Below are 14,589 nucleotides of genomic sequence, written 5' to 3'. Positions count from 1 at the left end.
AAAAAAAATTATTCTGATTGTTCAAAGTACTGTTGAGCAGCCTCGAGAACTGATTCTCAGGATGAAAGACGGCGTATTAATCGACAAACTCCAATCAGCATCCTTTTAGCGTTCCTTTTTTCAGATGCTGTGTTCTAAGAAAGAAAGTGTGTTCAATGATGAATGCAGACGATTGAGGTGACATGAAACGTCACCTCAATCCCCCAGTGCATGTTAAGTAACTTCCCAGATGATGACTTTGATCCTGCAATAAAACATCGATAAAAACCTCCTCCCTCGCCCTCCTCGCCCGTCCACAATCGCCCGTCACTTCCGCATCCCTAATGGCTCTTGCGTTTTAAATTAAACATGTAAAATTTGTAGGTTTGACTTCATGACATTTCCTACCCAACCAATTACTCTCATCCATAAACTCCTTAAACGTGGACGCAATCTCTTGCAGCGAGAAGACAAAATTAAAAACAGGAAGAAAAAAAAAGAAAAAGAAAGCCGTTAAGAGCAGAGTGTTGGTCGCCTCGGTAAAAGAATTGAACACACACCCTGGCCCCCCTCATGTCCTCAGATGTTTCCAGAGGTTATGGGCAATCTGCAGCTTCAATTTAATCAGCAGAGTTTCCAGTGTGAAAACATTGCGAAACCTTACGTTGAGGATGAAAGTTGATTTATACAGAGGTGTACCATAAATCCTCCGTGTGTCATGCAGACAAGACGGAGATAATATGATTATTTGTATGCACGTTGGTGTGTGTACACATGTCTGGAATGCACAAGGGAGGGAGGGAATGGGAAGGAAACTTGATTGCCCCTTTCTCAATCAGGCTGAGTGTCAACAGGAGGCTTTTAATACTGTGGTGAGAAAGGAGAGCGTGCTGGGACACCCACAAAGAAGGATTGAGCGGGGATCGAACCTGAAATGAACATAGAAAGAGAGAGAGGGAGAGAAAGAGAGAGAGGGAGAGATATTTGGGCTGGTGGTGCAGCAAGGAGGCAGTAACCAGTGACAAAAAGGTGAGACCGATGGGAATAGAAGAAGGGAGCATGTAGGGAGGAGAGAAATGAGCAGCGAAAAGAGGAGGACAGGAACAATCAAGGTGTCCAAGAGCCTCAGAATCACACATTCATGCACACACACACACACACACACACTCATTTTTGCCTCCTCATATCCCTGTTGGCCCCACTCTGTCGCAGATTGCTCCTTGTCCCCTGTCACCTTCATCATCCCTTATTTGGTCTTTTTTTTTTACCCCCCCCTCCACCATGTCCTCATTCTCATTCTCTCTGCTCTCACCCCCCCCACACACACACACACACCCCAGAAGCAGTGCACACCATGAACTTCTGTGCCCCCACCTCCTCCAGCCATCAATCCTCTGACCCAGTTGTCGTGCCCCCCGTGTTGGTCCATTTGGTGACTCGCTGAAGTTTGAATCACAACTTAGGTGTTGGAGCCACAAACAGTCGTCACAGTAACACTATCCCAGACCGGGTTTCCTCGATTATTGGTGAACACGAGGGCAGAGTGGGCTTTCATGTACATGACACCAGGCTGAGCGGTGGTGTGTAATGGAGCATTTGTCTCGTACTGCCCCGCCCTGCCTTTCAGTTACCACCAAAGTCCCAGCCACCACAGAGACAGCCAACCTGTCTACCACCAGGTCCAATAGTTTTCACTACAATCATTAAGCAAATGGAAATGAATACTGTGAGCTAAGAGGTGAGACCATGTGGTGAAATGGATCTTGTTTGTGTGTGTGTGTGTGTGTGTGTATGTGTGTGTGCACATTATGACTCTGTACAGGAAACAGAAGTACATCCTATACGCATCCTGTGCAATTACTTCAAACTAATAGTAGTGTCTTTGGGTTACTCCAAGTCCACAGTCAGAACTGTCATATCGGTACCATATTTTTACTGCCAGTCTGTAAACACAACAGCATATCTGTATCTGTAGCTGCAACAAAGAGCACATACTGTATATCGGTTTAGTCGTTAAAAAAGGGGAAAACGTTTTCCTCAACTGTGAGACTTTAATAATCGCGTGTGACCCAGTAAACAAGTCATTTGCACTGAGCTGATACAGCATTTTAATTCATGCTGAGGAAGCCAGCCTATATGATACTGCCCTCATTAGCTGACCCACTTGGCTAGCATGTTTTGTTGTTGTTGTTGTTTCACAAAAATATCATGTTTTGTTGTTGTTGTTGTTGTTGCACAAAAATATAAGAATGTTCAGTTAGGTCTTTCTTTCACTGGGTTCTTAACTTCATGTTGATGATATAAGACTCTGGAGCCACTGTATCTGCTTCTACTGTATAATCATTGGAGGAAGAGCAGACCATGAGTGAGCAAGAAGGGTGGATGATGTACATCATTAAAAAATGCCTTTATTACTGCATTCAGTCGTATAAATGAAGTACAAAAACCCTATTATCAGTAGAAGAAAAAAATTACAAGTGTGAACCATCTGCACTCGTTGTTCATTGCTTTTTATGGCAACTTGAGAAGTGAAGGTCTCCCCCGTAACTACTGCTGCTGCTGCTGCCTCTGCCTCACTGATGGGGCCTTAAAGGGAGGGTAAAGACGAGAGGTGTGTCACCCGTAAGAGAGGCAAAAGTGGGCCAATCTGAAAAATGGTGTCTAGAACCCAAGAGTAGATCATTTATTTTGTAACAAGAGGAAAACTCTAACAGCTAAAATAGCTCCACTGTGTGTGTCTGTGTGTGTGTGTGCCTTCAAAACGTGTGAATTCTGTGTAGTACATGAACAGTCCTGTTTTTAGAACCTGTCTGATTGTATTCTAAGTGTATTAATCTTAGGTTGATTTTTGAAATTTAAACAGTTCTTTTAATATGTTCATGTGGAGAGGGTTTTTTTAAAAAAATAAACAGATCATTCCTTCATTATGCCTTCAACTGAAATCCAGCTTTTCAAAATCAGGTTTTGGTTCTTCATAACATGGTATTTTGGAGTGACCTCTATTTTGCCATGGCTTTGAGAGTCTTTTAATATTTAAATAATAAACAGTTGTTCATTTTTTTTAGTTTGTGTCCTTTCTTACTGCAAAAACTAATGTCTTTAATCTGTTCCTCTGTGCAGTGCCCGGTCCTCCCAACCTATCAGTGACTCAGGACACGGCGACCTCAGCTATAGTTCGCTGGGACCCTCCAGACCTGACCAATGGGATGGACCTGCAGGGTTACCGGCTCCAGTTCGGCCGGAAAGATGTCTCCCCTTTGGCCACACTTGAATTTGCTCTCCAAGAGCGGCAGTACTCTGTGGGCAACATCCACCAGGGGGCCACTTATATCTTTAAAATCTCAGCCAAGAGCAGGGGGGGCTTTGGGGAAGAGGCTGTTGTGGAACTAAGTGTGCCTGAAAATACACCAGGGGGATACCCTCAAATTAAGGAGGGCTCCATCGTGACATGCTGCTCAGTGCAGCTGTCATGGTCGCCGCCGGTGCTGGCAGAGAGAAACGGTGTAATCACAAAGTACACTTTGGCCTACAAAGAAACCGGTGCCAATGCAGCAGCGCGGGAGCTGCACTTACCCCCCAACCTGTCCGACTACGTACTCAACAGCCTTAAACCGAACTCGGCCTATGATGTGAAAATTCGTGCACACACCATTGTAGGTCCAGGGCCCTACAGTCCGCCTATCCACTATCGGACGGGGGCCTCTGATCCAGCAGGTAGGCTTTGCCCTGTTTTTTTGCCTTGACAAGGTGTTGGAACTCAACGAAAAAAAAAATACTAACAACATAAAAAGGAAACTCCTTTGACTCCTTCTTCAAACTCTTCACTTCACTAATCCATGTTAAGGTAAAAAGTCAGTAAGTAATAGTCAGTCGTTTTGAGAATGAGGAGGTCAGCCTGTAATGTCAAAGGTAAGTGATGTTTTGTCCAAACTGCCGCCGGTCGTCCTTGCAGCCCAAAGCATTCACACGCAGCTAGTGCCAAACACACGTCCCCAGTTTGCTCAGCAGGTAGGATCGCAGTCAAACACAGTCACATCAAGAGTAAATCTGGATTCTTTTTAGATTAAGGTTTAAGTTGGGTTTTTGTTTTTTTTGCACTTTTTTCACTTTATTATTGCTTTTATTTGATTTTTTTTTTGTTGTTGATATTGATGTACACCTCCTTTCCAAAATCCCTTTCTCTTTCGAATCTTCTTTCCTTTTTTTCCTCTGTCCCTGAGGGGGGCAGCTTGTGGCATGGCGTTCCCCAGATGCACTCGTGAGGATTGTTGGCATGCTGTGTCTGAGGTCTGTCTGTACGACTGCCTGGCAGATCGTGGCAGTGCCATCCCAGCCTCACAGGTGTGACGTTGTAGTTGTCGTTGAAACCACCACGTTGTGGTGAGGAAGGATGGCACTGCCAACGTTAGCTTCACAGTCAGCACACCCTATGTGCCCCATGGGTTTGTCGTCCATGTCTTACATGGTACATGTCTTAACCAATGGTGTTGCCCTTCTCACAGCCAATCACAGCTACCTGCCACACTCACTTTCTTCAACCCAGAGGATCGTTCCAGGGAAACCACAGTGTTTGTACCGTTTGTTTGTTTGTTTTCGTCCCTAACCAAAGGTGAAAGTATTCATTTGTTCTCGCCACAGATGTTCCAAAGAATTTCACTGTCAAATGGGCCACCAAAAACACAGTGGTTCTCGCATGGAAGTTTTCTGTGAGCAGGTCTTCATACAAATGCACGGTGAGTTTGTGACACATCCGACCTTCCATTTCCATTTACCTCCACCGATCTGCTGCATCACACATCCAACTTCTTTTTGTATCCATTAAACCTCAGATCGAATACAACCGTCAAAAAATGGATGTGGACGCCAGGCAGCTGAGGGTGTTAATCACTGGGCTGAGGCACAACACCACCTATGAGTTTAGGGTGACCTGCCAAGAAAGCATGGACGGCGGGCCAAGGCATCGCGTGGTGGCCAGAACTGCTCCACTTATCCTGCTTAAAAAACCCAAGCTGGACCTCTTTGCTGAGTCTGACAGCACACTCACCATGTCTTTCCCAACAGTCGATATCCAGGATGTAAAGTGAGTAAAGTGTGTGGGAAGATGCGTAGCAAGGATTGCAAATTTGGTCTGAATACTTTTTGATCACTTTGAGTGGAATGACATAAGTCTGATGATGTGTGCGATGTCTGAAGGGTTAAATAATAATTATTTTCCATATTCTTTGTTTCCAGGAATTTCTATGTGGTGGTGGTTCCTCTCAGGAAAACAGCTGTAGCTGTTAAAAACCTGAAGAACCCCGATGAATTAGACATAGAAGAGGTAGGAACCCTCTGTGGAAACGTCCATTATAACACAGAAACAGTGTTGATAAACAACAGTGTAGATATTTGTCTTTTGAAGATTTGCCTGTTGAAGTCCATTATAACACAGAAACAATAAACAACAGTGTAGATATTTGTCTTTTATTTCACGGCCAGGTATCTTTCACCTATTCATGTTACCTGCATTTACTGCGACGTGACACAGTCTTAAAGACATGACAGCTGTGTCTATTAGCAGAATTATACAGTCCTGTCTCCCTCTCCTGCCGTGGCTCAAGGTCACCTTGAGCACAGCATCAGCAGCAACAATCCTATTTGGATTCAGGATTACACACATTCCCCCTGTTTTGTGTCATCATCCGTCTGCAGTTAAAAATGAATTAGTGGTGTGAGGTCTCAGGGACCTGGTTACACGTGAGACACTGATCTGCTGATAGAATCTGTCTGACCAAAAACATCTGAGGCCTGTTTTCCCTGATCTTAGTCCAGCCTAAATTTTTGTCTTGGTTTGAATGATACAGATTTAAAAGCATGGATGTACTTTATGCGTTACCTATTCTTAAATGTAAAAATACAGAAATGTAGAACAGAAAAGTTTATTAAAGCCAACCTAAAACCTCGCCTTTTCTTTTAGCTATTGCGAGAGATTACGCCGAAGCGTCGCTCCCGCCGTCAGCTGGCGCAGCTGGACCAGAAGAAACCCTACATCACAGCCTGCTTCAGGCAGCTGCCGTCCAGCTTCACAGTGGGCCACGATCATCTCCACAGCAGCTGTGAGAACAAGCCTCTCGAACCAGGCCAGCAGTACGTTTTCTTCCTGCTGGTGGAACTCAACACCACCACAGGGGTGAGTCACATGAGTTTGTTTTAAAATCCTTTTTTATAAACAGAACTAACCGTGTCGCTGTAATCCTGCTTGACTAAAAACTAACTTTATTCTAATTCAATCTGGTTCTGTTTGACCAACTACACCAATCTGCTCCGTCAGTTACTAAAGCTACTCAGATGCAGATGCTCTCGTCTGCTTTTCACTAAACTTGATTTATTTTTTGTCTTTCAGAAAATGTTTGCCACCAGCCCTTACACTGATACGGTGATGACCCCTGAGCGGATGGTGGACCCCCTGCCAGTGGAGACCGGTGATGGGCTCATATGGGTGGTGGGGCCGGTCCTGGCTGTGGTCTTCATCATCTGCATTGTCATCGCTATTCTGCTTTATAAAAAGTAAGTGACCTTGATGTTAATATCTCCATTGAGGGGAATGCACTTTGACTTCCATGTCTTTCACTGCTTAAGGGTACAGTATACAGCAATTTATAAAAAGACTTTCCTAAAGAGAGAGAGAGAGCAAAAGTGATAGTTAAAATTGTAATTTATGGATTTAAATACTGCCAAATAAAGTGCAGCACCACAGATCAGCAGGCGCTCATGGCTAACCATACCATAATAACCGGCTCTGCCATGAAATTAAATCCTTACATTCAGTGGATCTTCAAGAGTTATTTTCCATTAGGTTTCGGTAAACCTTTTGAAAGAGTTAAGAGTTAGATTTATATGAGTCCCTTTACACCGCCTTTACAGCGCCATCTTCGGGGGCAGAAGGGAAACTAGTTGTTCAGAGTTTAACCCTGCATACTATATCTTTAAGTATTGTTCTGGTCAACGTCAAATAATGATAGAAAATACGACTTAACCCAAAAACAAAAAAAACAGTATTTTTTTGTTAATTAAAATAAAATAAATATAATGACTGTATTTTGCATTATTTGAAAACCTTTTTTCAGTTGTCATTTGATGTTGATTTTTTTTAACTCATGCATGCACAAGAAAGCATTATATCAGCATGATAATTTGATTATTAAAACCATTGCTACATGTGATGATGAACAATGTGGTATCAAAGACTGTAGTGGGAAATGGGAGGTGGAAAAAGGAGAGAGGAGGAGAACTTTGGAAGCAGTATTCAAGACCTTGGCAAGGAATCACATTTTTCTACTAAAATGATTTATTATTCTTTTAGAAAACAGTAACCTGATTATTACAGTTCTCTAAATTTTTCCCCTTAATATTTACAGTAATTTTGTTTAGTTTAAATGTATGTTCACTACGGGCTATTTAACTTAATATTCCCCGTAATCATATTTACCTCAAATGAGTTTATTAATAGTTTTGCAGAAGGGATTTCCCACAGTTTCTGGTAGTGGCATCTAGCTTTTATACTTAATCATGCATTACAGGAGGCAACTTCCTTCCTGTTACAAGTATAAATGAATTTACTCTTCCTCACTGTCCAGGAACATTAGATCATACATTACAGTCAATAACAACCACCACACCGCCCCCCCTCTGTACTTACTGGTATTTTGTTTAGCTTTAATGACTGCAGGTCCCTGCTCCACTCTGGTGTAAGAGGTTTTCCCCCACATGCCAGAAATGATCCTTCCATTATCTTATGTTGGAGGCGGGGCTAGTGTTGGCAACACAAAGGGGCAGCCTGTTAACTGTCAGATGATCCCTGACTGTCTGACCTTGCCTTATCTCCATCTTGGTGGTTAGGGAGAGTAACGTCTCTCCTTGGATCTGTCTTTTTTTTCTTCTTTTCTCCTCCTCTCCTCATCCTCCAGCTCCCTCTCCATCCTACCCTGGTGAATAGTGTTTTCCTCGTCTGCCCTTGGTGGTGACATTCCCTCCCCATCTGCAAATAGCTTTTGTTACTGCATAAAAACACACAAATATACCCACAAACACAGGCTCACAAATATGCTTACTTGCACATTTCATTGAATACACATTGAAACATACGCACACACACACACACACCCAAATGCTGATTAGCCTTATCTGGCATTTTGCGAGCCAAGCAGCGACCCCTGTGAATTTATACTGCTCTCTATTGATTTATCTTTCTTCTTGCCTCCCCTCCTCTCCTCTCCTTCTCTCCTTGTGTGTGTTGTGTTTTCACCATCTCTGTATATTTATCTGACATCCATTGCTTTCTCTGGAAACAGCAAACCTGACAGGTAAGGCTCAGATGCACTTTATTGCATTTTACAGGGGGAAAGCAGAATAAACAGACACAGCAAATCTGATGCCTTTAATAAGTGAGGGTGAAGGAGAGGGTTTCTTTTTTTTTTTTGCTTCCTTTTTTTTTGTTTTTTTTGCATATTTGATGCACACTGTCAGCTCCCCAATGTTCTATGCATGGTTTCACTCTGGCTGTCTAAGCCCATGGAGCTGTGGGTCAGTAAGAGAAGTTGAGATGTCAGTCTGTCCACTCACAGAACATAATTCTGTTGTTGTTTTTTTCCCCTCCTCTGGTACGTCTTTCCTTCTCTCTACTCTGTGTTTGTCTTCATCTGCAGTCGCAAAAGAAAAGAGTCAGAGCCACGCACCAAGTGTTTGCTGAACAACGCAGACATCACACCACACCACCCTACAGACCCCGTGGAGATGAGACGCATTAACTTCCAAACTGCAGGTACAGGAAAAATACACGAAAACTAAACACCAAAAAATGTTATTCTTAGCTCAAATGTCACCTTTTGAACTCTCTCTAGTTTGAAGTCTAAATGCAATGAATAAAACCAAAATGATTGGTTGTTTTTCTCGCAACTTTCAAGTCATCTGTACTACATCCTTCATGCAGCAGTCAGCACATTAACGGTGATGTCACTTCCATCGTGGCCTTCAGTCTAACCAGTGTTACAGCTGAGCACTTGAGCATTTGATTCCACACCCATTCTCTAAGGCATCTAGACTTTGTCCAGCTTCTTGTTCCTGAATTCTATCAAACCAACATTTTCCCCATTTACCTGGTAACAGGAGTTCGTTTCTACTGTTTATTTTTATTATGACAGCAGATCTGCTTTAGAAAAACCATTAAGAAGCAGTGAATTCTCCAGAGGGCCAGTGAAGAACCGTAGTTTCTTTTCTCCTATTTTTCCGTTCGCCTTCACACATTCTTGCCTATTTTTCCTTTCACCCCTCTGTCTGTCATCCATGGTCTCGGCTTCATCAAAAAGGCTCACATTTCAAAACAGGGCATTTATCTCCGGCTTCTGTCGGAGTCTAAAACTCCCGCCTTGAGTCTGAGTCGTGTACAGAAGTTACATTTTGTATAGCAGAAGAGAGACACTTGGATGGAGGGGGCTACACACTTGTCCACTTGTGCACAGGAATGTGAAGGTTTAATTTACTCTCCTCATCTTTATCTTCCCTGGTATTCGGAGTGCTATCAGTGCTTCTGTAATCACAAAGTTCTAATGGCGCTCCTGTTATTCCTCTCTCTGACTTCAAGTACTTTTCAAAGAGCCTCCGACTCCACATTCATGTGAATATTAAAAAATCCACCCTACAATCTCACGCTCTCTTTAACCTTCAACATCGGACATTATAAGTGATTTACTGCATGGGGTTAATTCTCATTTAGCAGCCACAAACCAGAAGGACCTCTGTGCCCAGGGAGTTTGATATGAACGGACATTTCAGGCCAATTAATTGGGCCGGTGAGCATTTACGAACGAACCCATCAGCTAATAGCAACCATTGTTCAAATATGCTAACTCCCAGTGCATTTTAACAAGGCTTCTGAAGCACGATGTGAACATGCACCGTAAAGACAATGTGTGCTCAATGAACCACTACTGTGGGGAAGAAAGAAATGTTTTTAGGTTTTTTACTAGTATAATCTAAGCATTGCTGATGTGTTGTGGGAGCAGCGCTGCCTCCCTCTGAGTAAATGTGCGTCCTTTTCTCTGACAGTCATGACTAATGGTTTGGGTTCAGGTTAAGATACCTAATTAAGAATAACCTTAATTCAAAGGTTGCATTTTGACTTAATATCTCTGTGCACAAAATGGACAATGCAGCTAAACAAACAAATTATAAAGGTGAACAAGAACGTGCTTCTTGGCAACAAACAGTTGAAGAGTTCTGTGATGAATTAGTGTTCGCTCATTTTCATGAATAAAACAAAGCCAAAAGAAAGACTTTATTAAAGCAGAGACTTGTTGTAGGTATTTGGCCACTTCACCGTGACTCCTTCAGCCCTGTGGAAGTCCATTATAGAATGGCTGAGAGTTGAGGAAAGTTAGAGAGAGAAAAAAAAAAACAGCTGCTCATCTAAATTTCTAGTGTTATTTCTTTAACACCACAGATCATAATAAGTTTGAGTCATGTCCATTTGAGGTGTGTGAAAGTGTGGATAAATCACGGAGAACAAAACTGTGTTTGTGCAGAGGTCTCCACAGTGACATCCCATAACTCCTCGGGGCATCAATTGGTTCTTTTCATCATTATCTTCATTGGTGCCCGGGGTTTAAAACCTCAAATGGGGCCGAAGTAATGAGGCTGCGTGACTCAGTGAATACTGTCTGTCAACCCACTGCCATTTTGGCCAGCAGGGATTTTCTCTTTTCTCATTTTTTGTTCCCTTTTTATAATTTCTTTTTTTTTTCTCATTTCATTCTGCTTTTCCCAGTGGCACGGTCAAAAGTTATGAATTTATTACAGGTGGTCATTAAAACTATTGCTACAGAAAAACTTAATAATCTATGTGAAACAATGAAATTTGCTCTTTTACCTCCTGGATGTCCACTCCACAGTATTACTTATTCTGAAATCTGTAGGAAAAAAGACATTTTTTTTATGTAGCGCCACACGCTGACATCAACAACCCACTTGTTTTGGCGACTGTAACAAGTCCGCCCTCCTCCTCAGAACCAGGTCTATGAAAACACAGTACGGCCACACACACACACACACACACATACATCCCACCCGCTGTGGTGAATGACATTTGCAGACAGGGGATCAGAGCAGCCCCCTGCTAGGTGTAATTAGTCATTGTCACGAATCAATTAGTGAGCGGGAAGGAGGTGCAACGTCTTCGTCTCTTTTTATCTGATTCGCAGCCTCTGGTCTGACGCCGTCTGGCTGACTGCTGACCTCCCCGACCTCTGGTTTTATCACAATGAGGCGTTCATGGGTCTGTGGATGTTTGAAAAACTAAATATTTTGTTTGTATTGAGGCGTTCATGGGTCTGTGGTTTGAAAAACTAAATATTTTGTTTGTAAGAACTTTTCCAGAAAGTATTTCCAGAAAAGTAACGTAAAGACGTGTGTATGATCTGCAGATCCAGATCTGTTCTATTGACATGTCCAGCCTATCACTGAGCTGAGATTCAGAACATTCACAGTATTAAACACTGTGTCTATTGTCAGCTAAAAATAAATAAATACATAAATATATGTATATATTTAAATATACATATGTATAAAATATATATTGTACATATATGTTTTCATATATACTCTATAAATATACATATATGTGTGTTGTAGAATGTGAACCAACTTTTCTGGAAAATAAGGTCTTATTTCTTTTTTTTTTTCCCAACTTCGGTACATCGTACAAATCGTTTCCGTTCACAGGATCAGTGTCGCCATCTGATGGCTGATGTGATCCTGTCTTAACACTGATCAGCGTCTTTGATCAGATCCCAGATTTCAGTCATGGCACCGTCTTCTTTCCTGGATTGGATTGAAGGGCATCTGGCCAGAATCCTTTGGCTGTGCGTTTCTCAGCCACATGTCCTGTTAACGCTGTCACAGATGGCTCCCTTCTGCATGAGCAGTTAAGGAGACCTGAGTCCACACGGACGTCACATCACCTGGCCGCAGCCTCAAAGGACTTCTCCTCTGGAGCCGATAAGACTCTGAGCCGTGGCAGCGGAGCCCAGACCTCTGACTCCCATCAACTCCGTGTCTACAGCTGTCAGCCAAGAATGTGCGAGCTTTTCTACACCTTTCACTCCTAATGCCTCAGCAGCGAGTCGCGGACAAAGAAATCATTCACAGTTGTTTTTCATCGGGAAACATAAGCCGTTTTTTTTCAGTTGCCTATCTCATTTTGATTCCTGCCGATGGAGGCCTTTCTAACTAGTGTCCATGGAGCTTAGAGACGGTAGCTTCATTTTCCCACTGATCTCTATAACGCTTGATATGGCTTTGGTGGAAGAAGTTCTGAGCAGGAACTGACAACCATCTAATCCAAGGAAGACTAACGCAGACTAGGATTTAGTTCAAGATCTTAGGCCACGCTGAAAAAAGGAAAGATTTATCCTGAAATATTGTGTATCAGGACATCCAAATAGTACACATTCTCCTTAATAATTCTTTGAAGAAAATATTTAAATATAAAGATCCATGTGTAGCTGCTAATGTTCAGACATCCTCCATTATCGTGACAGAGAGTTGTTCATACATCTGTGGAATCGTTTGTCCCTGTCAGAGGTACAGTATGTGTCATACTAGGTTTATGGTCCTTTATGATTTTTATATATTTTTTTTTATATATATATATCATTTCCCATTCTTACTTCCTGGCCATTTCTGTTGCATTTCAGCCTTTTGACTCCATGTTTCCTTTATGTTGTGCTGTTCTTCACAGATTCTGGTCTGAGCAGTCCTCAGAGTGACGCAGAGTTTGACTATGAAAGTTAGTCTCTGTGCTTTCAGCATTTGCATACCAGCTTTTTTAAACATTTTTTTTATTTTTATTTTAATAGCTTCTTTTTCTTCCCAGCACTGCTTGCCGCTATTTACAGATAGATACTTTGCATCTGTTTGTTTGGTTTTTTTTTTCACACGATGCAGCAAATCTTCTGCTCTAATTAATTCGATTTTCGGCTCCTGTTTTTTTTTATATAATTGGATGCCAGTCACAATATCCACTTGGGCTGTTGGCTATGCATTAATCCACCACGCATAAATAACCCGTGTGATCACTCGTGCTGACAGGGTTGAAATGTGTGTTTTTTTTACAGCAGAAGAGTCTTTGTTATCTACCTGCTCCTCTCTCCCCACCTTCACCTCCTCCTTTTTGTCGTATTTTTTTTTTCTCTCCACTCACTCGTCTCCTCCTTCTGCAGTACTGCTCTATTTCCCTTCTGATCTAACCAGGTCTTTTCTTTTGCTCAGTGGCAGTGAGCAGAATTAATTAAAGATGTGGCAAACAATGGTTCAACATTAGATCATCCCCATTCTCGCTCTGCACCGCAGAATAATCACCCGAGAGGGAAAAAGACAAACTCTCTGAGTTTCCATCTGTACAGTTTTTACACCTTTTCAAACCGACTTGAACGTGTTTTCTTTGAAGGGAAACCCAAAACATCAGAAATTAGCTTTGCTCGAAAAAGGAACTGCTTGAACTCATACATACAATCATCTGAAGCACAGTGAAGCGTCAGGGTCAGGAGATTGAACATGCATAAGTAAAGACCCTTTGATTCCTCTGTGTCCGTCAATCACAGTGTTGATTAGATTGGTGGAAAATGGAAGGGAAGAGTCAGGGTGACATGAAGGATGTTGGCCTGGAAATGTGAAGGCTAAGGAGTGGCCACAGTTTGTCCTTGAGTGACTTTTGCTGAGTGTAGTCAGTGCCTCCCTTTGGAACAACAGTCTGTGTAAAACAGCTTTTTACAAACAGTGTTTAGGTTTGGGAAGGACATGTTTGTATTAAGGGATCCACAGTTAGACGAGAATGGAGTGTTTAGATTTGGGAAGAAAATGTTTGTATAAAGGGATCCACAGTTAGACGAGAATGGACGAATAAAATGAATGTTACTCTAAGAGTTAAGTTCAGCCCACAGGTTCATCTCTGACCGCCGGTCATGTTGGCTGAGTTAGGAGTGAGGAAGAGCTGAAGCGGCGTACTTACAGTTTTAAATGCACCATTAGTTTGTTTAACCTGCAGCACATCCCATTATGCATCTTGGTTTATTTTGATGTTTTTGTAAACACTTTGAGCCAAATTACTTCCTCTCGAACCATGGCAGGTTTGCATACGTGCTGACTGTTCCCTAGGCGGTTAATGCAAAATCTAAGTATTTACAGAGGGTGAGGTGCATTTGTATTCCACAGTCACTCCTAACTTAACACACACAAACACAAACACACAACTTTGATCTTGGATTTTATTTTATTTTCTTAGGGAGAATTCCGAGCCTCTCATCTACATACACAGCCACGCTCCTTATTTCGCCCACTGAAACCTTCTCCCTTTTAGTTCAAGGTGAATCATCTGGAAATCAAATGACTTTTCCCTCTTTGATTTTCTACAGTAACCTCCTTAACTGTGAGGAATTAATAATAGGAATTAATAATCAAATTTGAGATGGATGGATTCCTTAAACTGTGAGGAATTAATAATTTTCCCACCTAAATATATAGATATATATGATCAAATTTGAGATGGATGGATTCCTTATTTGATGTATCCAAATTAAA

The 14,589-nt window shown here is 42.1% G+C and overlaps 1 protein-coding gene across 9 annotated transcripts in view; it reads left to right on the top strand.

Annotated features, from left to right (window-relative positions):
• Window positions 1-14,589, top strand: part of ptprsa (protein tyrosine phosphatase receptor type Sa) — a 190,519-nt gene that overhangs the window by 145,563 nt on the left and 30,367 nt on the right. For 4 of the 9 annotated variants that reach the window (XM_025053177.1, XM_017042368.2, XM_017042384.2 and 1 more), the window contains 9 exons: window positions 3,100-3,693; window positions 4,618-4,712; window positions 4,809-5,059; window positions 5,212-5,299; window positions 5,936-6,148; window positions 6,362-6,525; window positions 8,310-8,321; window positions 8,664-8,779; window positions 12,752-12,799. In XM_025053177.1, coding sequence (XP_024908945.1) covers window positions 3,100-3,693; window positions 4,618-4,712; window positions 4,809-5,059; window positions 5,212-5,299; window positions 5,936-6,148; window positions 6,362-6,525; window positions 8,310-8,321; window positions 8,664-8,779; window positions 12,752-12,799 — 1,581 coding nt within the window. The remainder of the gene's footprint in view (window positions 1-3,099; window positions 3,694-4,617; window positions 4,713-4,808; window positions 5,060-5,211; window positions 5,300-5,935; window positions 6,149-6,361; window positions 6,526-8,309; window positions 8,322-8,663; window positions 8,780-12,751; window positions 12,800-14,589) is intronic. The other 5 variants (XM_025053195.1, XM_025053202.1, XM_017042404.2 and 2 more) reach the window with 4 other exon arrangements.

Source organism: Cynoglossus semilaevis, chromosome 2, assembly GCF_000523025.1.
Source record: "Cynoglossus semilaevis isolate Cse_v1.0 chromosome 2, Cse_v1.0, whole genome shotgun sequence".
Lineage (NCBI taxonomy): Eukaryota > Metazoa > Chordata > Actinopteri > Pleuronectiformes > Cynoglossidae > Cynoglossus > Cynoglossus semilaevis.
The sequence above is the reverse complement of the archived record's forward strand: the minus strand, read 5'-3'. Positions and strand labels throughout refer to the sequence as shown.